At 54.7% G+C, this 23,317-nt stretch overlaps 1 protein-coding gene across 2 annotated transcripts in view; it reads left to right on the forward strand.

Annotated features, from left to right (window-relative positions):
* The window catches only part of MGAT5B (alpha-1,6-mannosylglycoprotein 6-beta-N-acetylglucosaminyltransferase B), a 56,408-nt gene extending 33,647 nt beyond the window's left edge, over positions 1–22,761 (forward strand). Inside the window, exons 9-18 of one of the 2 annotated variants that reach the window (XM_032199864.1) lie at positions 9,358–9,489; positions 10,422–10,555; positions 11,154–11,284; positions 11,518–11,523; positions 12,937–13,092; positions 13,751–13,897; positions 15,215–15,331; positions 20,677–20,751; positions 20,955–21,229; positions 22,315–22,761. In XM_032199864.1, coding sequence (XP_032055755.1) covers positions 9,358–9,489; positions 10,422–10,555; positions 11,154–11,284; positions 11,518–11,523; positions 12,937–13,092; positions 13,751–13,897; positions 15,215–15,331; positions 20,677–20,751; positions 20,955–21,229; positions 22,315–22,513 — 1,372 coding nt within the window. In that variant the 3' untranslated portion in view covers positions 22,514–22,761. The remainder of the gene's footprint in view (positions 1–9,357; positions 9,490–10,421; positions 10,556–11,153; positions 11,285–11,517; positions 11,524–12,936; positions 13,093–13,750; positions 13,898–15,214; positions 15,332–20,676; positions 20,752–20,954; positions 21,230–22,314) is intronic. The other variant, XM_032199865.1, reaches the window with a different exon arrangement.
* Positions 22,762–23,317: the final 556 nt, after the last annotated feature.

A 23,317-nucleotide genomic window follows, 5' to 3' on the forward strand; every position in this document is an offset into this window, starting at 1 on the left:
GCTTTGTGTGGGGCTGATTGCGTGGTCCTGGGGCTGGATCTGAGCAACGTTAGTCCCTTGCTGTCAGCACACAGCATCTCCCGTGTCCATTCTGGCCCCCGTTCCCCAGCAATGCTCTCTGGGGGCCGTGTGGCTGCAGGATGTCCCACGGGTTGGGGGCTCTTCCCTCCACACCACAGCGGGTACATGGCTGTGCCAGTGGTGTCTGAGCAGCAGCCGTGCTCCCTTCCTTCCTTCCTTCCCTCCCTCCCTTCCTGCTCGGCTGTGAGGCAGCTGAGTAAGGCTGCCAAAAATAACCCGTGTCCCTTGCGAGGGGGTGGCAGCCACCAAGGAGCCCTCCTTTGGAGGTCCTGGGGTTGGTCTGGGGACCCACGGGGGAATTTTGGGGTGCTTTCTGTGGTGTGCCATGGGGTGAGGCAGGGTGGGAGCGTGCAAACAGCTGCACCCTGCCACCCTCAGCACCCAGTCTCCAAGAAAGACCAATATTAAGTGGAAAAAGAAAAAAGGAGGAGGTGGTCATACAGGAGATGCCCGAGCGGGCGTGGGGCTCTGCTGCTGAGCTTGTTATCACCGGGCTTCTCGCAAGGTTTCCTGGGCTCCTGCCAGAGATGTCAAGTTGGAGGGCAAGTGCCAATGAAAATGCAAACGAGGGCAGGATGTAAATGGAGAAAAGCCTGAAGTCGCCTCGTGGACCAGGGAGATTTGGGGCGATGCTTAAGCTAGCATCTGCCGCATAATGAGCTGTGCTGGGAAGGGAGTGCAAAAAATAAATAACAATCCTGGGGAAAAAAAAAAAAAAAAGGAAAGAAAAGAAAAGAAAAACCCAACCCAGTCCCTGCAGCATTCAGAATTAATGAACAGAATTAGCTCCCGAGTAATTAACTCCAAAAAAAAAATAATCCTGGTCCTGCTGCAAGATGCAGCAGCTTCTCAAGGAGGCACGGGCATGCATCGCGGCCATCCCTGTGCTGCGCTGCGTGCTGAGCTAAATCGACGTGCTGAATTGGATCCGTGTGCTCCAGGACGGAGGAAGTTAATGGCTGGGAGGCTTTTGTTGTTGCTGCCTCGTTCTTGCCTGTGTTTTTTGATGGAGGGCCTCACGGTGGTTGTTTAATGAGGGGAAGGAGCTGGCTGAGGCTTCCCGGGGGTTGTGCAGGGTTTGTTTCCCCCTGCGAGCCACCCTGGGGAGAGGCCCTGGAAGGTTTCAGCTTTCTGAGAAGCGTAGGAGTTCTGGCACCGCTTGGCCATGATGAAATCTGCTCTGGCTGTGTGGCTTTGGACCTATTCCCTGAGATGCCTGGACACACGGATCCTCCACAGCTGGGGCGAGCGGGGCAGGAGCTGGGGCTGGAGCTGGGTCCAGCTTTGCAGACCCATCCCGGTGCTGGATGGGACCCGGCTCGGTACCTGCTGACCTTTTGGAAAGCTCCCTGCCACCGTGCCATGGAGGAGGGCTGAGATAAGCCCCCGTGCTGCCGGGAGCAAGCGGGAGGCTTAACTGAAGGTGTGTGATTAATAACGAGCTGTGCTGGCCGTTAATCTTGTGTGCTTAGCCAAGGTCCCGAGGGGGCTTTGCTGGTGGCTGCGGGCATGGGATGCTGTGCAGAGAGCTGGGGATGTGCGAGGAGGGGGCTGCAGTGCTGGGACGGACCCAGAACCCCCCCTCTTCTCCCTCCTTACACGATGTTCAAGGGAAAACTGGCTACAGCCCACATCAGGAATGCGTTGTGATGCTTCTGTCCCTGCTCAGCTCCTCAGTTGGGTCTGCTGAGGGTGGGCAGCAAAGATAAACCCACCCAAGTGCTCCGATTCCCCCTCCTGCTGACCCCGTGCAGCCCCCTGGGGTGGCTCAGGGAGCTCACGCGTGGCTGCGGGTGCCTCGGGTGAAGCCCCTCCAGCAGCACCACCTTGCAGGTTTTTTGGGGTTCCCCTGGCTCACATCTCATCATTGCGATCACCAGCTCAGCCCGCAGCCAGGATCCAGCTTTGGGCTGGGTCTGGGGATATTTCTCTCCAGAAATGTGAAATGTTGATTCCACTTTTTGTTTATTTCTCTCTGGCACCCCCCTGCTCCCTTCACAGCTCGGAGCTGTAGCTGCTCCTGCCCAGCACGGCTTCGCGGAGCAAAGCCTGGTGCCCATACATTATTCAGCATGGAATAACCTCTCTCCTGGTCTGTTTTTGCTCCTTCACGTTTCTGAGCTGGTTTTTATACCTGTATTGATCATTGGCAAGGGATGGCTAAAAGGTTTGTGTGCGCACTCTTCAGCCAGCAGTTACCTGCCAGCTGCTTGTTACTGGTGTGTTTATTGATTGCAATGCAGCAATGCCCGGAGGCAGTGGTCAGGATTGGGTCTAAAGTATGGGGATTGGGTAAACAGGATGAAGAGAAAGTCCCTGGCCCCCAAAGGTGGCACCTGGCGGGCTGGGCGTGCAAAGGGATCTGGAGCATGGCATCTGCACGGTGCTCCAAGGAGGAGAGCAGCAGCGGCTAAACTGCAAACGGTGAAGTGCCCAGGTGCTGAGCTGGCCTTTCCCAGGTGCTTTGGGGATGAAAGCGAACCCGGAGCGAAGGATTTGCTGAGCCCAGCCCTGTTTTTTCCATGGCCTGGTTCCAAACCAGGCTCCAGGAATCGATCAGGTTGCTCACCTTCACAGGGGAGGCAGGAGGCCATGTCCCCACCTCGCTGCTGCGTGTCCTTCACCACGTCCCTGAACTTCTCTGTCCCCATCACACCCAGTGTCTGTCTGTCTGTCCTGTCTGGGCTGCAGACGCTTCTGGCTCGGACAGATCATGTAGCTTAGTGCCAGCACTTCCCTGTGAGCTGCAGGGGCTGTCGAATTACCGCACCACACCAAATCCAGCCTCATTTTTGCCCGCTCTGGAGCTTCGAGACCTGCTAATCACGCTCCTGTGTCCTGCCAGAGCTTAATTTTTCTCCTGCTGTTGAACCAAAGGCGGGTGTTTGTCCTCTCCTGCATTTCTTGGTTCATTTATTAGCTGCCTTCTGATGCATCTTGCCAGGCTGGAGGTGAAACACGGCAGCAGAGCATCACTGGGCACATGTTGGCTGTGCTGCAATGTGCTGGGAGGGGACCAGGTGGGTTACGAGGTGTGCTGGGTGTGCAGGGGCAGGAGAGGGAGACAGCAGTGTTTTGAGACCTGAATAAAATAGACACTCTCAAATCTGAATATAAGCACTCGGTTCTTGCTTGAAGCCCCCCCGTGCTGCTTTGGTAGCCCAGATGCGCTTGCAGAGAGACAAGAACCAGGCTTGCTGTGCGAGGCAGGGGAGGGGAGGGTTGTCTGCAGGACCTGAGCTGGGTTCCTAATGAGGCAGCTCGAAGGAGATGCTGGAAAATTACAAGGAGAGCCTTTGGAGCAGTGGCTGTGCCATCACAAACCCACGATCGTCACTGGGTGCACGCAGCTGAGCATCCCCCCCAGCACCTTGGGGACGTGGCAGGATGGGCACCGGGCTCCTGCCCTGTCCTCGGGTGCTGGTGGGCACGGTCACACCAACACCTCTGGCTGCTTTCAGGGGGGGCTGCTGGGGAAGGGGTTTCGGGAGCTGGGGGCGGTTCTGCACGCTGCTGAAGTGATGGGGAGTATTGATCCTGGCAGCGCTGAAAGGTGCTTTTGAAATCGCCCCCTTGAAATTAACAGCTCATAAGGCAGGACAGAAAGTCGAAGAAAACAGGATTTGATGCCTCGCGGGGTCAGGGCTTTACAAAGTGTTCTCGGAGCTTAATTGCTCCGGTGTCAAGTCCTGGACTCACAGCACAGGCCCTGGCAGGGCACTTAATTTTAGGCATGTGCTTGTTCCCCTGCTGGCAGCCCTCTCCCTGGTGAGCAGCAGAGGCTGTGAGCCACGGGGTGCAGGCGAGGAGCATCCCAACAAGTGGGGCACGGCCACGGCACGGGGCTCTGCTCAGCCCTTGCCTGCATCCCAGTGCTTGCAGCTAGCGCAGCCACCGCTCTCATCTCGCTGCCTGGCATCTACTTAATTAGAGCCGCTATTTTCCCGTGCTTTCCACGGTCACTGAGGTGTATTCAGGCTGCAAGAAGGGCCATTCGAATGGAAACGCGATGGCCAGATGAAGGCATTTCTAATTATTTTCTGGCAGATAAAAGCCATCTCTCCGCCTCGCATCTGTTCGCACGAAAACCAACGTGGTGCCCGGCCTCCAGGCTTCACCTTCCCTCTCCAGCTGGCAAACGCAGCCCTGGCATCGTGCAGGGACAAGCAGATGTCCAGCAGTGGCCAGACACGCGTGGTGCTGATGGCATGGCAAGGTCGTGGGACCGATCAGCTCCTTTAGGCATGAAATGCGTTTTGTGTAGTGTCCGCTCTTCCCATTCCTGGAGACCGTGTGTTTCTATAAGCGGGTTTCATGTCCGTGCTGGGGCATCGGGCTGGATGCTGCACTCCAGGGGAGAGGCTGGGTGTATTTTTTATTTTTTTTTTTCCATCTGTAATTTAATCAGGGCATGTTTCCAGCAGGTACGTCCTAGATGATGCAGCACCCAGGGGCCTGGGACATCAGTGGGTAGGAACCGGCTTTGCTCTAGTGGTGCCTGTGATGATTTGGCTGAAAATATCCTTTATTTTGGGCTGCTGCAGATGTCACCGGGGCAGCAGGAGGCAGCCCAGCAAGGCGAGGTGCGCACAGGCACTGCTGGCACGAGAGCGCCCTGGCTGCTCCCTGGGTTAGCCCAAACATTTCTTTCCCTTTCCTGGGAAATTTATTGGCTATTTGCTGTATTTCTGACCAGGAAGAGCTCTCTGCCAGCACATCTCCAAACACAGGTAATTTTCCGCAGTTCATTTAAGTTGGCACTGAACCCTGTGGGAGCCGTTCAGAGCAAGCAGGGCTGAAATCAGCAGCTTTGCGCCCTCTGCGCTTCGCCGGGGTTCAGCTCTGTCCAGCTCAGGCACCACTTCTGGCTTCTCCTGGCTAATTCCAGCCAAGAAATACCACGAGTGCTTCTCCCCTTAACTCAGCATCTCCCTGCTCGGAGCTTTGCTGGCGGCTCCCACGTGGGGAGCAGGGATGGAGCCGCCTCGGCATGATGGGGAGGGATCTCTGCCACTTCGGAGGGCTCCATCCCGTAGGAGATGGAAGGTGCATAAATTAGCGCGAATTACCGAGCTGTTAAATTGCCCTCCTTCGTGAAATATGTTTATTTTGTAGCCAAATGAGGACTCGCTAAGCTGGCTTCTTCGCCTTTGCAGAAACTTCTGCTTTAATCACGTAGAGGTTATCGTAACCTTGGTAATCACAGCAAAATTTAGAAAGGTGAGAGGAGCTCTGCCTCCTGCCACGATGGGAAAGTGGGGTGCTGTTGAACCTCAGAAGAAAACAGCATTGCTGGCACCCTCCCCCAGCTGGGCTACAGCACACAACCAGAGGCCAGGAAAGGAGTCCGGATGCTTGTGGCACGTGGCAGGTGTAAGAAATGTGCAGGTGGCTTAACAAAGAGTCCTGTAATTGCTGGAAACCCCTTGCTTCTGAGGTCATCTCCTCCCTTCTGGCAGAAGGAAGAGCGGGGAGCAGAGGCCACGCAGCAGGGCGTGCATCTCACAGCCTCTGCTTTGCTCTTTAAATCACTGGTGACGGGGCTGTCCCAGGGGCCAGCACATTGCTTGGGCTGTCTCCAGCACCCTTTGTCCCTTGGGTAATTCCCTGTGCCTCTGCAAACAGGGAGCAGAAAGGGCACGAGCCCTCCTGCAGTCCCCCTGCTGCAGCCCAGCTGGCTGATGCCAGCAGATGCGGGCAGAGAGGGTGCAGTGGGATGTAACGTGGGATATTGGCTCGGGCTGTCAGCAGGTTCCCACGAGAGCTATTTGCTGCTGGGCTTCTCAGCCCCAGGAGCAATGACTCGGAGGGAAAGGTTGGGTTAATTTGAAAATAGGTCAACGGGATGTAAAGATAAGCCTGCAGTCATCTGAATTCAGAGAGCCTGCCCCGCGCTCGGGAAGGGAACGCGTCCCCTGGTTGATTGAAGTACCTACAAGGGGAAAATAGCAGGACAAGAAGCTGCTGTAGATTTATTCTGGAGTGGGCACAGCTGGTGGAGGCAGCTGGCAGAGGGGGAAGCTCGGTGCTTGTGTCTGCCAGCGTCGGAGGCGATGTGAACCCTCGTGGGAAGCGAGGGCTGAGGAAGCTGGCCGTGGGGATGCACTGGGTGTCTCGGAGGGGAGGTTTCTGCAGGAGCAGGACCGGGATCGAGGGTTTCTCGAAAACAAATCTCCTGGCTGAGCTCGCTTAGAAAAAAAGGCGTTTGTGCTCGTCAGTTTTATTTGCGTAATTTCAAGCGCCATTAATGGTACACGGCACGAGGAAAAATCACAGAAATTTCACTCCAGCCATGAGTGAAATTGGGTTTAGTAGAATATTAGTTGACTTAACTGGCAAATGATGAAAGCTTGAATAAAGAATGTTTAAATAAGGAGGAAAGGGGGAAAAAAGTCCCGCCACCTAGGAGGTGCGGCCTGCATTTGCGTGATTGGATTATTAAAATCAGCAGTTCAGAATTGGTTAGGAAGGATAAGAAAGTGAGAGAGAGATGCTCAGCTTCAAAGCCACCAGCTCTGCCTTCAGATTCCTTCCTGACTCGGAGCACGGGTGGATATGGAGAAGTCCCAGACATCTGGGGAGAGGTGGCAGGGCTGGGCTGGCCCTGTGGCACGTACCCAGGGGGAAGGTTGCAGAGGCTTCGGCATGAACTGCGCTGCCTGCTGCCTCCTGCAGCTCCTTGTCAAGCCTGGTCAGGGCTTTGTTCAAATCCTGGATGATTCTGAAACAAGGGTGCCTGTGTGACACATCCGAGCTCGTGGCATCTTGCTTGGATGCATCTCACGAGCAGCCTCATTACAGAATGTATGGCACGTGTGTGCTGGAAAAGAAGTGGAAAAAGTGAAAAGATCTGGTTTGGTTAAATGCAAGGTTTGCTTGGCTCCATGGCTGTGCACTTTGGTGCAAGCCAGCACTGCTGCCAGGCTCTGGGCAGGGGTGCCTGCAGCCAAAACTCAGGGCTGGGTTGAAGAGCAGAGGTGCAGAGGGCTCGGGGAAAGGCACGGCATGGTTTCCATAACTCCTGAATACACATCGCTTGATGCCTGAGGTGGAAGTGGCACGTAGGCAAGCAAACGTGGCATTTACTATTGCATCTCTATAAAATCCTGGGGATTTTTAGTGGCTTTAAAATTCCCTTTCTCCCTAGTGCAGAGACAGCCAGGCTGTGCCCTGTTGCTCCAGCTGGGTGCAGCCTGTCCCCAGCCCGAACCCATCTCTGGGACCGCATCCTGCCCGCCCTGGGGGGCACCGGGGCAGCATCTCCCATCAGGAGGAAACATCTCCACCCCCATGAGGCCGGGTCACCTTGCTGCCCTATTTATCTCATTGAGGTGGCTCACGGAGGTGAGAGCCTTTCTATTCCTGCCACCTTCCCAATCTGCTGCGTCGTGTAAAATCACCCATAAAAGTGATAAAAGTGCAGCTTGTTTCCCCTGCGGCTGACCCGGCCGCTCTGCCTGGAGCTGATGTTGATATTCCTTGTGACAGGAGCAGCGAAGCAGCTGCAGACGCAGCTCTTTGCCTTGAATTGAAAATCTGTGCTTTCCCTGGCTTGGGCGAGCAGTGTGATTCTGTGGTTACTCGCTTTGTGGAGTCGCAGGAGTGCTCAAGGGTTTGGGATGGCCCTTGTAGGGATGCAGAGGGGATGCTCAGTTTTGGAAGAAGAAATGTAGAGAAATTGAGAGAACCCATGAGAGAGGTGATATAAGAGTGAAGGCTTCAAAGTCTGGACATCTAAAAACCATCTGGGTCTTTTATTCCTAAGAAAAGGGAAAATACACATAGGGATGGGTGGGATAAATTCCCATTAGGAGTTAGCAAGGAGCCCAGAAGAAAACAAAGCCAGACATCTCAGCAGTCAGGATTTCCAATGGTGCTGGGCTCAGCTTTGCAAAATACAAAAAATATTTCCCCCTGATAGAAGAACTGAGGCAGAACGGGGGCTGCAGTGTGGTGGGAGTGGGGCAGGACCCAGCTGGGTCAAATGGCCTCAGCATTTATTTTTATTATTTTTTATTATTATTTTCTTGTGGATGTTTTCATTTCACAGTAATGGAGGAGCCAGTGTTTAGGAGGAAAAAGGCACAGGAACATTGCCACTGAGGGGCGGATCGCCTGTATTTCTGAGCACACTGGCACTCTGAAATCACACGTACGTGTTGCAAGGGTTTTTGAGAAACCTGCTGAAGTTGGAAGGTGTCACTTTTTTTTCTTTCTGAGGAGGAAACGTGGTCCAGACAAGCAGATGGGCTGTCAGGCTGACATCAGTGGTACACTTAATGGAACAGCTTTGGGGAGAGGGATTCATCAGTTCACAGAGGTAATTGAAAATGGAAGGAGACATGCCGCAGGTTTACCAGCCATGTATCACGCCAGATTAATCACGTTGCACGTTGGCGGCAAGGTAACTGATGATCTTGATAAAGAGATTGCAGTCGATCTAGTTTATCTGGGTTTTCAGAACGCACCTTATCTGCTGCAGGAGGGAAGAGGGGGCTGAAAAGGGTTATTTTAAGGAACTGGCTGAAAATCCCTGGAAATGGCACCGAATGAGACCCCCGGTCCGACTGCCCTGGCTTTGTGAGCTGTTCCACAAATGGGACAAAAACTCAGAAATAGTAATAAATGTACCCAAAATTCAGGGGCAGGCAGAGGGGAATGTGAGGGTCCTGTGGGATGTGATCAGTACCTGTAAGGGCTGGAGAGGAACAGGGTGTGTGTGGTCTGCACGGGGTGGATTTGGGACTGGTGACCAAGCTGGAGAACTCGGGGGCACGCAGGACACGAGGACACGGTTGTGTTAAGTCTGTTGGTGCTGACGTGATCGCCAACAAAGCAAAGCAAACTGGTGTTTTCAACTTGAGGCCAGGGGAGCATGTGTGTCAGACGAGATGCTGGTGAGCTCTTGCTTCTTGCTCTGCAAAAGCTTCATCATCCATGTGTGCGCAGCAGGAACTTGGCTGGAGCGGGTGTGAAGATGGGGAGGGACCACGACTCCCCCAAATCTCATTTTTTTTTGGCCCAGGAAATGAAGGCTGAGCAGAGAAATGCTATTTTCCTGCCTTTCCAAGCACTGAGAGAGGAGCTCCAGCCTCACCTCACCTTGCACAGGGAGCTCTGCCTGGGGACAGATGTGGGGACAAGGCTGTCCCCGAGTCCCCAGGGCACGAGAACAACGTGGAGAGCATGGAGCTGGCCAATGACCCTTCCTAAAGCCCTGTGAGGGGTGTGCACGTGTGTTGTTTGGAGCTGATGGGCCCTCCTGGTTCTCTCCAGCAATTTAGGGGTGCCTCCAGGACGGGGAAACTGTCCCTTGACCAACCCTTTGCCTTTTGACCTGATCTACACCGACTACCACGGTCTCCAACAGATGAAGCAGCACATGGGGCTCTCCTTTAAGAAATACAGGTAAGCAAACCCCTTCTTTCTCCAACCCTCCTTAACGAGCAAGCAAAGGCAGGTGCTGGTGACCTTGAAGGACGACGGGCAACAAGAGATGCTGCAAAACTCATCATCACCCAGCTGCTGTGCCTCAGGGGCTGAGCTGTGGGGTCTCCATCAAAGCTTCTGCCCCCAGCCCAGCTCTGCCCCTGGGGCATCCTCCCCTCCCCAGGAGCCCCTGGCCTCATCCAGGCAGTCTCTCCCTTTTTTATGGCAGCTCAGATTTTTGCCTGGCTTTACCAGCTGCCTCCGTGCTGCAGCCCCCGCTGCAGTGACACGAGGGGGTCTGCTCGCTCCAGAGCCTCACGTGTTTGAAACAAAACCTCGTTAGAAGAGTCTGAACTGGGAGGAAAACCCCCAACCTTATGGATGTCTGCGGCACATGTGTGCCTCCAAGCTGCAAGCCTGCGGGCATGGGTTGCTGTGCCACAAAGGGAGCGGGAGCCCTTTGTGTCTGCGAGAAGCAGAGCCCTGGCCCTGGCTCCTTCAGCACCAAGACAAATGTCATCATCCCCTGGTATATCACCAGGCAGGAAAATATGCGATTTAATTTAGTGCTGATAGTCCTGCTATTTATTATGTTTTCTCCCATCTCTTCCACTATCCTGCACAATTTTATTAGAGAGAAAAATGACAAGCAATGTTATTGCTTTTATTATAAATGCATTTGCTCTCACATTCAGCTTGTTTTTCTCTTCCCCGGCTTGATGTTTCTCTTTCTCTCCTTGGTCTTGTGTTGGTAATGCCTGCCTCAGCATTCCTGGGATATTGGGAAAAGCATTAGCAAGTCTCCAGGACGTGCATCATTCTGGAAAACAACGGGGAGAGAAAGCCCTGGGGTGGGAAATCGCTCCTTAGGCAGGCTTGGGGACGTGACCATGTCCTTTCTCCTCTCCCAGGTGCCGTGTCCGAGTCATCGATACCTTTGGGACGGAGCCTGCCTACAACCACGAGGAGTACGCCACGCTGCGTGGATTCCGCACCAACTGGGGCTACTGGAACCTGCACCCCTCCCAGTTCATGACCATGTTCCGTAAGCTGGGGATGGGGACCCACGGGGGCAATTTTGGGGGCTTGTAGGTGCCGCAGAAGCAGCTCTGGCTGCCTTTAGAAGGAGCTACAGGGACGGTGCTGTCCTCCTCAGCTGCAATCCCGCTCCCCGAGGCATCCAGGTGGGCGCTGAGGCACCACAGCCCCTGGTGCCTCTCCTGCTGTGGGAGTGTGAGATGCAGGAGAGGTGGCTCCAGCACGCTGCCAGCTCCCATGGCACAGTCTGGTTTGCAGAGTGCGATTTTTCCTCAGCTGGGATTTTTGAGGCAGGAGGCAGCCCAGGGCTTGGATTTACCTGATAAGTCTTGCCGTGGAAGGGAGCTGCACTCGAGCGAAGCCCGGTGACCCTTTGGGTGCTCAGTGACTCAAACATTAATTTTTCCTGTCTGGAAACCCATTTATTATCCTTAAAAATGCCTTTTGTTTTAAAGAGCCCCTCGAGCAGGTGCAAAACCTTTATTTTTTGAGGTGCTCTCCTGGGATTTCACATTATTTTTCCTCCAAGCTCCATCAAGGCGCTGGAGCCAGCCTCGTCTCAGCCCCACGAGGTCCGAGCCGTGTCCCTCTTTTGGTGTCCGCAGCTCACACCCCCGACAACTCCTTCATGGGCTTCGTGTCGGAGGAGCTCAACAAGACGGAGAGGCAGCTCATCAAGTCCAACAAAGTGGGCAGCATGGCGGTGGTGTACGGGAAGGAGGCCAGCATCTGGAAGGTGCGTGTCCTTGGGCGCCAGGGCCACCACTTTCCATGCATCCATTAAAAAAAATAAAACATCCTTCTCCCTTTCATAGGAGGTACCGGGCTCTTGGTACTGGCTCTGCCTCCCCTTCTCTCTCTTCCAGAGTTGTTTTTCCTCCCAGGGCTTGAAAACAAGGAGCTAACTCTTGATTTCGTGTTTGTTTTCTTTTTTCCTTCCCCCTTTGCGCACCACTGGGGATGTTCCAGCTGCAGGTAGGGTGCTGCACCCCGCTGCTGTCCCGTGTTAGCCCTGTGCACTGTCTGGGGGGGGGGAAAGCATCACGTTTGCCTCTTGTTTGCCCCCAAGTGGATGGGGGGCTGCATCTGCCCCCATGCCCAGCTTTCCACATTGACAGCCCAGGAAATCCTGGGGCAAAGCCCTGGAAATCCATGGTGAGCCCGGATCCAACCTCCCCATGTCACTTCCTCCTGCCCATGGGTTTGTGGCTTTGCCATCGTGCCCCCTGCCCATCCCTTGTGCCTCTGCCCTGGGCGTGTTACAGGGAGAGGTGAAGATGTTTTGTCATCTCATTTGACCCCCCTGAACCTCTTCTTGTCCAGAAGCTTCATTTGAGCTTTGTTAGGTTCATCTGGGAGGGGATTCAAGACGGTGAAAATCACCATTTGCCTGCCTTTAGTGCTACAAACGTTTTCTCCCTTTAGCTAGAATCCACAAATAATATCCAACGCCCCCAACAGCATGTCGGGGTTAGATTATGCTCAGCAGAGCTGGGTCTGGTTCTCCCCACCAGTGATGCTCAGTGGTGTTTTACCTCCATCTCCTCAGGCCCTTTGTGGCCAAGATTGCACCCCGCAGCCTTGTCTCACCAGGAACTGCTGCTTGGCTTCTTTCCTCTGTATGCAGCTCTGGTTTTTAGCCTTAGAGAAGTCCAGGGCTACGTGGCTGAGTGCAGAAATGCTGTGTTCAGAGAGGCTTTAAGGCAACGTGTGGAGTTTTCTCAAATTCCTCCTTTATACCTCCTGATTCCCTCCCAGCCTGCTCCTTAGGGGCCTATCGCAGCCCTGGAATAAGCTGAAAGCACAGCATCCAAAGTATGGTCCCTCTGTGCTTTTCTGAGCAAAAAGAAAAAAAAAATAAAAAAAAAAATCTGCAGCAGAAAAATTGTTAAAATGGAAGGCTGCTTCGGAGAGCAAAAGCTAGAAAGCCTCTAAAAGAAGAAAAATGATGACCCTCTTGATTTTCCAGGTAGTAAAACAAGCTGAGGGATTAAACCCAAGTGAGAACATCCTGGGGACTTGTTACGTGGAATGAGAGGCCATTAACAAGCCCTGGCTTTGCAAACCTCCCCCTGCCTCTGCTCATCTGTAATTCAGCAGCTCCGGCACTAAAGCTGCCTGTTGACGCTGCGGGGAATGCCGGGCTTGGGGTGCTGGTGTTCGTGGCATGTTTTGGGGTGCTGGATTTTGGGGACCCCCTCCTCTAAATATATGTCTTGAGGGATCCGTGGGGGAGGAGAGGGTACAAGTTTTGCCCTTCCTAAAAGGGTTGGGGGTGGGTTTGGTGGTTTTTGGCTGTTCCAAGCGAGCGGTTTCAGAACTAAATCTCACCCACCCCAGGAGTTTGGGGGGGTCAGCCCCCCAAATTCTTGCGTCACTCCTCCGCAGGGCAAGGAGAGGTTCCTGGCCATCCTCAACAAGTACATGGAGATCCACGGCACGGTGTACTACGAGACGCAGAGGCCGCCGGAGGTGCCGGCCTTCGTGAAGAACCATGGGCTGCTGCCGCAGCACGAGTTCCAGCAGCTGCTGCGGAAGGCGAAGGTGGGCGACCCTCGAGCTCTCTGCCACGGCCCTTCGTTAAGCAGGCCTTGAGAAACGAGCTCTAATTAAAGGCAAGGGTGGTGGGGGGAGAGCCCCGTGCCTGCTCGCCTCCTAGGTTCGCTGTCAGCAGGGCTAATTACCCGGGAGCGGAGCAGAGCACCTCATTTCAACTCGAGACGTGTCTGACGAGTTTCTCCTCCTCACAGACGGAGTGCAAAGTTTCTTGATTAATTAATTTCATGCTCAGGCTTTTTTAGTTCTTTTTCTTCTTCCCCTTGCCTCGATAAAACGAAATGGGACAAACCTCAGAGCGAGGTGCAGGGTGCTGGCACGGTGCCCCCGGTTCCCCAAGCAGAGCAGCGTATCTCCCTGCAGGACCACGGTGGTTGCAGCCACTGTGGGTGATCTCTGCAAGTCCCCCTGCTACAAACACCCCATTATCTTGTACCAGTGGGCTGTGAGCCACAGAGCATCCATCTGACCACGGGGGTAGTTTTTAACACCTTTAAGCTGTGGGGTGTTGAACCGCGTAGAGCTGCCATAGTGGCTCGGTAGCAGCACAAAAAGCTGGTGGGTTATTCAGGAGCCTTTCCACAGGGCTGGCGTGCCAGAGACCAAGGTAGCATTAACTAACATCACCTGGGTTTGCTCCTTGCAGCTCTTTATTGGCTTTGGGTTCCCCTACGAGGGCCCTGCCCCGCTGGAGGCGATCGCCAACGGCTGCGTGTTCCTGCAGGCGCGCTTCAACCCCCCGCACAGCTCCCTCAACCACGAGTTCTTCCGCGGGAAGCCAACGTCGAGAGAGGCAAGTGTGTGTGTGGGGGGAAAAAAGGTGTTAAACTGGGATTTTTTGGAAAGGTTTTCTCCAAACCCTCAGGTGCAGAAGTATCCAGAGTGTTTGGATGGAAGGGGCCCTGCTGGGTGTTGCAAAGGAGAGCGTGGTGTGGGAGATGCTTGCAGACCCCAAAAACGTGTGCTAATTCCCTTCTGATCGGGGCAGATCCACACACACCTCTCCTAGACAGGGTCTGGTGCTCCCCTGCAGCCTGAGCCCAGCGACTCCCCCCTCGTTCTGCAAAATGAGAAGGATGCTGGGACCTCAGCACGGCTGCAGGGGGACAAAATCCCTCCCGGGCTTGCCTGTCGCTGGGAATTCAATCTGAGCGAAGCAGGAACTCTTTAAAAGTTAAAGGGTTGAGAAAATTGCCTCTTTCATTATTAATGAAGTGGATAATGCAGCGCTCGCTCCCCGCGCTCAGCCTGGCAGTGGCTGTCATGTGCCTGGTGGCTGGGCCACTCTGTCCCCAATCGTGCCTGTCCCCACCGGCTGCCTGGGGCTGTGAAATGCCCCAGGGTGGTCATAAAGGGGAGGGGAAGGAGGTTTGGCAACCTGCTGAGGAAAAAAAGGGAAGGGAGAGCAAGCTGGGGAATAAACTGAGGAGTGTGTGTGGCTCTCCTCCTCTTCCTGGCAGGTTTTCCTGCTCTGCAGTGCTCCCCAAAACAGCTCAGCATCCTCTCTCTTCCTGTCCCATGGGGAGATTTCGGGCTCTGGCTGCCTTACAGCAATGTGGGGTTGGAAAGGCAGTGTTAGAGGTTTAAATAAAAGAGGCAAGTTCCCCCAAAATTGCCTGGAGAGAGGTGGGTGGTGGTGGGGTACCAATGAGTGGCTTCCTGCAGCATCTGCCAGCACCACTTTCTCCTGGTGACAACTTCTCTGCCCCTTCGGTGGGGATAGATTTTGTCTCCGACCTGTTTCTTGATCTGGCAATGAGAGATGTCTGTTTTGCCCCCTGGCTCCCTTGAATGATTCAGGTCAAGGTTAGGTTTTACCCGAGTTATGGGGATGGGGGCATTCAGAGCAGCTGGGGCACTTTTGGCACCGATGGGAACGAGGCATCCCAACCCAGCGGGAATTTTAGGGCATCGGCCTAACGCTGGGGAGCAGCTGGGCTTGGAGGAGCTGCTCTCTTCCCAGCACATCTCCATGTGCAGTGGTTTAAAACCAAACACGGCTGAGCCGGCGGCAGTCTACTCCTCTCTGCCGGTGTGGCTGTGGGTGCCAGACAGCAGCGCTGCTTCTGGCAGGGACTGCAAAAAAACAGCTCCCGTTGCTGCCTTGTAGGTGTCCTCCCAGCACCCATATGCCGAGGACTTCATTGGGAAGCCCCACGTGTGGACTGTCGACTACAATAACTCCGAGGAGTTCGAAGCCGCTATCAAAGCAATCATGAGGACCCAGGTGAGGCTTGGAGAAAGGGCTTGGGGGTGGTCACTGATGGTTTGCAGGACTTAGAGCAGTGGTAGTGCTGGTGGCTGGCTCTCCCTTTTGAGCACGAGGTGCTTTTCCCTCCTGGCTTCCCCTCTGGGATTATTTGCACGTGCAAGGCAGCAGCCCTGACCTCCTGCAGCCTGCAGGGCAGCTCACGGTGCCGCTTGTGTTGGTGCGGGTCAGATGGAGCAAGGCGGTGCTGGGGTGAGGGAGATGAGGTTTGGGACCAGGGGGTGGCTGGAGATGCGTGGCAGTGGTGGCACCTGGCACTGAACCACACTGCTGCAAATATTTACCTCCCGTGCAGGGGTTGGAGCCTCTCCGAGTTTGTAAAGTCAGTTTTCCTGGAGGGGGAAGTGCTGGTCTCTGATCTCTCACGATTTACTTTGGTTACAATGAACTGTCTCCTTGTGATAGCGATGTGTTGCTGAGATGGGGCTGGGCTTTGGGGCTCACGGGCTGGGATTTTGGAGGGTGCTGGGGTGATGCTGACCAGGGGGTGACCGCAGGCTTTGCTGGTCCCCTGCTTGTTGGCAAGGTCACCAGCAGAAACGTGCGTCTTTGCTCCTCCTGGCTTAACACAAAGCAGACACAGACATACTTATAGAAATCCAATAAACCCAGCCTCTTGGTCTTACTGGGGCTGAAAACACAGGAAAGGTCCCTGTCATCGCTGCCTGTCCCTGCACGAGAGGCACCAGTGCCTGTGACAGCCTGGGGACCTCAGCCAGCCAACGCAGTCACTGCCCGGCTCTGTCACCGGTGACTGTTGTGGCTCTTCATCTCCCTCACTTTCCCTAAGAGTTTGCAAAGAACGAACAAAACTGACTTAGGAAAACATTCTGTCCTTTTGCGCACGCGTTGTGGGATCTCGATTAAAATGAAATTAAAAACGATTCCATCCCTGCTGCCGTGCCGCCGGGCCAGCTGTCGGCGTGCGCCAGCGGCAGCGAGCGACCCGGCACCATCTGCTCGGGGAGATGCTGCAGGGTGTGCAGGAGAAGGGGAGAGGTGTTGGAGAGAGAGGTGTCTGGGGCTGCCCTGCCATCAGGGACATGAAAAGGGGAGAATTAGAATTAAGTGTGGGGGAAGTGCTGGCTTTTGGGGTGATCCGGTCCCTGGGCAGCTGTGTCATGCTGAAATGTGGACTGAATATGGACTGGGTAATTTAGGAGTTTAAAGGTAAGCCCAGGGTTTAAAATGAAAAGAAAAAAAAGGAGGATTTTGGGAAGTTCTGCCTCAGGCTGATGAGTTCCCATCACCAGTTTTCTCCCTGTTCCCACCGTCAGCTGTTCATGCAAATGCAGTTGCGGTGCAGTCACAACACATCCTTCCTCCCTCCCTTAATTAACATTTCCTACATTGCAGAACAGCTGGCGGGAGGCAGGGGAGCACCAAAAACGTGGGACCTGAATGGGTAGCGTGGGGGTGCCAGGTCCGTGGTGTGGGAACCTGGGGCTGGGCACTATATGGGGCTTTCTGTGCCTTCCCCATTACAGTGCGACACCCACACTGGAAATGGGGCTTCGTGGTCCTATTAAATTAAACCTTGAAGGGGAGCAGGGAGGGAAGCTCAGGCTGCCTCCCAAAACCAAGGAGGTCCTGTCCACAAAGAAGGGTGCTGGGATAATCCTACAACAAACCTCTGCTGGTTTGTGTTTTGGGTTTTTTTTACATGATCTATAAATCCTCTGGAAGCAGAGCAGGGACCAAGGATGAGCAACTGCTTTTTTTTTTCTTCCTTTTTTGTTTGGTTAAATAGAAAGGTCTGCAATACTAGAGATGCTGTCAAGGCAATTAAGTCTAAAATTGACCTCCCTCACAGGTTTAAAAGCCCCATTATGGGCTTTGGCTTCAGGAATCCCTTGGTATCTTGTCTTTAAAGTAATGTTTGTTACAGCAGGAAATGAAAACAAATGTCTTAGCGGCAGGAGCGGGTGGTTCAGTGCTGCTGCTCCCAGCCAGGTAGGAGGAACAGTTTTCCTGGCTCCTTTTCTCCTCAAGGCAAAACAGGACATTGTGTCATCCGAATATTTGGCAAATTTGTCTTTCAGAATAATAACCATCAATTTATAATTTTATTTTCACTGGAAACATTTCATTTCAACATTACCAAAATGAGGTGATGTGTTTTGGTTTCCCATCTGCATGGCTTTGTCTGAAACTGCCCGGCTCGCTCATTGAAAGGGAGGCTTGGATCCGAAATGATGCATTTCCCTTTGCCTCCCCAAGCAAAACAGATTGCCTGACCTGAAACAACACATTTTTCTCCTTGATGGCTGGAAACACTGGAAATTGAAATCCGACCCAAAACTGATTTTTTTTTTCCTTTTTTTTTTTTTTTTTTCCATCGTGACACTGAAAAATCACTCATCGCACACCTTTGGCTTTGAAGCTTTGAGGCAGGTGTCGGTAAAACATTTTCCAGAGGCAAAGCTGGGGAAGCTGCAAGGTGTCTCCTTTGATGTGCCTCCACAAGAGGCTTCATGCGGGGTGCTGGCACCCAGGGGTGCTGGGACCCGTCGAGGGGCTTGGGAGCTGCTGCCACCAGTGGGGAGGTGGCAGCAATCCTGAGGCTGCGCTCGCCTGCTGGGTCTGTGTGCCCTGCACATAGTGGAGTTGAGATGCAGCAGGCGTCCTTCTCCGTGAGCCAGCTGAGGTTTGCAGGAAGAAAAAACTTTTTTCCCTCTTGCTAGAGGTTTCAACACAGCTTGGGTTTGCAATGCCTCTTTGCAAGAGGCAGCACCCCCTGCGAGTGGCCCCTTTGGAGCTCGTCCCGCGGTGGAGCCGCTTTGTGCTCCCCGATTGCTCCCAACCCCAACCTGGCCGTAAGGAGAACTTGGAGCTTGGCAGCTCCATATAACAGCCAAACCCATATAACCCAGACAGCAAACCACCACCCAGGAGAGGGAAAAACACGAGACAAATTGCCCCCTGGAGCGGTGACACCAGCCAGGGGCTAGGGGCGAGGAGGGGAGAGGTTTCCATGCATGGTCATTTCCTTGGCCTTCAGCTTCTTCCCTTGTCAAAAACAGTCCCCACACAAGCAATTTAATAGACCCAATATTCTGGTGTAGCGAAGGGAGAAGGCTTCATTATATTAAAGTCAAACATACAGGAATATAATGGAAAATTATACATTTCAGACTATGCTTGAAAGAGTGGCGTATTAAACATCACCGCCAAAATAGCCGGTTAAAGCCTTCCCAGCCTGCTGCTACGTGCTGGCAGACAATTGCATTACTTTTCTACTTATTTCTCTGGTGACGTTTGGATTTATTTTTTTTCTCTTTTGTTCCCTTTGGACCCAAGGAGGCTTATTCCTCCCTCCAGCTCTGGGATTCCAGAGCGGGACTGTAAAAATCCCAAAGCGCCTTCGCGCCTTGCTTTGGCCCTGGGTTCCCCAGTGATGTGTGCAGGAAAGGGTGGCAGATCCCATCTGAAGGGGACCCCTGTGGCCCCCAAATCTTGAGCTGTGGGGTTGGGGTGATGGGGTGAGCCCCCCCCAGCCCTGCCTGCCTCTAGCTCAGAGCATCCCCCAGGGCAGAGCCCGAGCTCCCGGCACGGGGAGCAGCATTAACACCGCAGCTGTCAAGGGGAGGCCAAGCCTGTCAGGTTTTAATTAAACAATTATCTTCCCGAAATTGGCATTTTCCTGCAGTTGTGGTGGCGGGAGCTGAATTTTAACGAGTGTGGGTGAGGGGTGGCAGGGGCAGCGAGAGCTTTTGGGGTAACTCCGGGGTGGTGGGTGCGCTGTGGGAGGGTCGCATCCCATCATCGGTCACATTGTGCCCTTCAGGCATGGTGTTTTGGGGGGAAAGAGGCTGTTTTACAGGCTTCTGTCTGCATGGCAGCATCCTGAGCAAAGTTCCCCAGCATCACTGCTGTGAGCACAGCGCTGGTGATGCTTTGTAGCTGGGTAGCCCCAAATCCACTCCAAGCAGCCCCAAAGCTGTGCCAGGCAGCCCCAAATCCACTCCAGGCAGCCCCCAGCCCTGCTCAGGCTTCATGCAGCAGCACCGTGCTCTGTGAAGGACTCGGCCCCGGTTAACTCACTGCTAATTCGGAGGCAGGATCAGTGCCTGCCAAGGTGTCAGCCCCGATTACGCTGCACACCTGTAATGAGACAGAGCAGCTGTGATTTCCAGCCTTGCCGAGATCTCAGGTGGGATATTTATGGTGGGGAGACGCTTGGAGGGATCTTCTTGGCAGGCTGAGCCTTTTGAGCTCGGCTTTGACAGGTACTTCAAAGGAGACAGCTATTTTGGATGCGCAGAAATAGGAGAAGCAGTGTTTTCCGGCTGAACTATCTTTGGGGTATTTTTGCTTCTAATCCATCCCTCGCACGAAGCTCAGCAGAGATGTGCAGGAGAAGGGGGGGCTCCAGCACCAGCCCCTTCCCGCACCAAACCCCACGGAGGGAGGGATAAGGTGACCCCACAGGGTCTGGGGGTGTTGTGGGGGCTGGGAGGCAGAGGGGGAAGATGATTTCCACAGCGGGATGCGAGGGCAGCTCTGGGGGAGGGAGGTGCGATGTGGAAAAGCAAGAGGAGAGCAGCAGCGTTTCATAACCCGCGCTAAAAATACACCGGAGTGCTGCTGGCTCTGCACAAACAGCAGGACGGGGCTGTGGGAGGCGTTTGCTCCATCCCAGGGTGAGGACCCGTCCTGTGGTCCCCCGTGTCCAACACGCTGGCCACCGGCATCTCCAAGGGGCCAGGGAAATGCCCCTGAAAATGGTTGGGAAACTGGGGTGGAGCAAATCTGTTGAGCTCCTGGACACTTTGTTGGGCTGGAAGTGTTCAAGCTTTCCTTTGGAAGTGACTTATTGCATTAAACTGAATTTATTTTGCAGTTTTATTTTACAAACAACACCAAGAAAAAAAAAAAAAGACAATAGAGCAAGGTGACCTCATTTTAACCAATATATGGGTCAAACCCCAGTTAATCCTTCACCCTTTTTCTCTCAAACACTTTACTGCTTGCCAAGGTTTTGCAGTGCTAGGTTTTTGCAGTCCTAGTTTTCCTCCAAATTGGATCAAAGATTTCCAAGCTGAGGTCCCAGTCCTGGGAGGGGTCTGATTCCTGCAGTGCCCTTGCGTGGTACTTGCTATTTTTAGGAAAAGGAGATGAATTAATTCAGGAACTGGATGGTTTTCTTCCATGTCCTTCTACCTTCCATGGCGGTAGATGGAGGGACAGGAGTATTATTTATTCTGTATTTCCCCACGGTTCCTGTGCTCTCCAGCCCGGTGATGGCTGGGATGGGCGAGCCTTTCCCTCCTGCTGCAGCTCTCTGCTCTTCCCCTGCACAGGTGGACCCTTACCTGCCTTACGAGTACACCTGCGAGGGGATGCTGGAGCGGATCCACGCCTACATTCAGCACCAGGTCGGGCACTGTCCCTGTTCTGCTGGGGAAGGGACCCCTGGCCCATGGAGGCTCCTGGGGGGGACACAAAGCAAAGATGCTCGGGGGCTGGCAAAGGGAGGCTGGGGCAGGATCCACCAGCAGCCTGAGCGTCCTGCTGTGCCCCCATCCCCACCACCACCCCCTTTCCCTTCGGGCACTGACCTGTTGCCTTTCCCTCCTAGGATTTCTGCACCACGACGTCTCCTCCTCCACCTCCCAGGGCCAAGAGCCCTGCTATGCAAAGCCCCCCGAGCGTGCTGGCCCTGTCCCCTAATGCCACCCACCTGGTGTGGTCCCCCAGCGCCAGCCGGGACCCCCACGCCTGGCCACCGGTGGACTCGCTGCAGGTGTGGGTGTCGGAGACGCGGCACGCCTGCACCGAGACGTGCCGGCGGCACGGGCTGGTCTGCGAGCCCACCTTCTTCAGGTTCCTCAACAAGAAGGAGGTCTTCCTCCAGTAAGTCCTGTCCTCCTCCTTGGCACGGTGCGGTGACATCCCAGGGGGGCTGCCGGAGATGCTCCCCCATTCCCCAGGGCTGGATGCTTTGTCCTGCACCCCCGTTGTCCCCGTGTCCTCCCCCTTAAACCCCAAAAGCTGAATGGTTTTGTCCTTCCCAAAGCAGCGCTGGCACATCCAGGCGTGCCACCATCCCTCGCCCACCCCGCTTCTCTCCGCCTCCCGCGTGCTCTCTCCCTTTCTGTCCTTTTTTTTTTTTTTTTTTTTTTTTTTTTTTTTTTTTTTTACGTCTTTCTCCATAAAACTGCCTTTTGAACACACAGCAGTGAAGTTTTAATAGAGTATAAATCTGTCACCGGGCTCCGTGCTGCTGCGTGGACAATTAAGATGCGAGTATTACCATTTCCGTCACGCTGGCCAGGCAGGCAATTTGGGGCCTGGTGACAGTTTTATATGACAAATTAGAGCTGGGGCGTGCATTTCGCTCTGTGCCCCAGTGCCTGGAGCCCTGGGGGAGCTGTGGGTGGGCTCAGGGGGCTGGAGGGGCACAGAGCAGGGGCAGCGCTGGTGCTGGAGCTCCTGCTGCAGACACAAGCCTGGAGAAGGATGAAGCTGGGATCCTGCTGCTCCTTGGGGTCTTCATGGGTTCCCATCTTCATTTTCCTGCTTTGGGCTGTCAGGGGACACCAGGGCGTGCATCTGACTTGGGTGCACTCCCAGGGGATGATGCCCACAGGGTGCAGGAATCCCCCTTGGCCCAGGGGGGATGTAAGGGGTTTTAGTGGGATTTTGCCTGTGATTCCCTGAGTCCTCCATCTATGGCCTGCATGAGGTTTGGGGCAGTCCTCGGGTTGCATGGTTCGGTTTTGGGGTGTTTTGGGCTGGCAGCTGGCATCCATATCAAGGTGCCAAGCACAGTGCTTGTGGTTCCTGCAACCAGCAGAGACCCCAAATCTCACCCAGGGTACACCCTGGGGAGGATGGATAGAGAATTAAAGACCCCATAGCGAAGCACCAGGCAGCCTCCCCACCCGGAGAGGGGGCACCGAAGCCGACCCGTGCTTTTTTTTTTCCTTCATTCCCAGGCTCAGCATCACCTGCGACAGCACGGAGTACGAGATGAACCATCTCTACCCGGCGGTGGCCGAGAACGTCCACGAGTGCTACCTCCAGAAGGAGCCGCTGCTCTTCAGCTGCGCCGGCCACAACTCCAAGTACCGGCGCCTCTGCCCCTGCCGCGACTACCGCGAAGGACAAGTGGCTCTGTGCAGGGACTGCGTGTGACTCGGCCACGTGCTGCAGCCGGGGGCTTGGGCTCAAAGCTTCTGCAACAGCCGGGCAGCAGGACGGGTCCCTCCCGGCGGGACGCGCGCTGAGCCGGGGGTGCCAGACTCTCGTGGGTTGTTTCGTCCTCCAGCCGGCTGTGAATGACTGTGTCCCGATGTTTGGTTTCCTTTTCTTCTCGAGGCGCAGCGCCCGTCCGCATCCGGACCCACCCGGACCGTGTTGGGGCTGGGGCGGGGTGGCAGAAAAAGGGGGCTTGGGGAGGTGGGGGACACCCTTCCCCTCTTCTGGCGACGGGGATGAGCCACCAGCAGACTGCAGTTTCAGGGTTTTCAGCCTCTTGAAGCATCCGAGGTCGTTTTATTTATTTATTTTTTAACCACTCCCTCCCTGACAAGTGGTAAATTAAAGGGGAAACAACACCCAGCCCTTCTGCAAGGAGTTATTGGGCTGCTTGGGGGGGGCTGCCGGTGCCCGCCCTGGCCGGGGAGGACGAAGCCTGAGGATGGGGGCTGCGTTGGGTGGGTTCAAGGGGGGGGCTGTGCCCATGGTGCCCCCCAGGAATTTAGGGGCAGGCTGGGGCTGGGGTGAGCAGCCCTTTGGGGGGCTCTGCAGAGGATGCTGCTCTCAGGGGTCCCTCCCTGGTGCCGCTCTCCACCCTGCCAGGGTGCGCATGGCACTGCACATCCCTCCAGGGACTCCTGCGCCCCAGCCCGTGTGGGCACAGCGCCCTGTTTGCTCTTTGTCTGAGCGGGGCAGGAAGGAAGAGGTGCTGCAGCAGCTGGGATGAAATATTGGCACGGG

Source organism: Aythya fuligula, chromosome 18 (genome assembly GCF_009819795.1).
Source record: "Aythya fuligula isolate bAytFul2 chromosome 18, bAytFul2.pri, whole genome shotgun sequence".
Classification (NCBI taxonomy): domain Eukaryota; kingdom Metazoa; phylum Chordata; class Aves; order Anseriformes; family Anatidae; genus Aythya; species Aythya fuligula.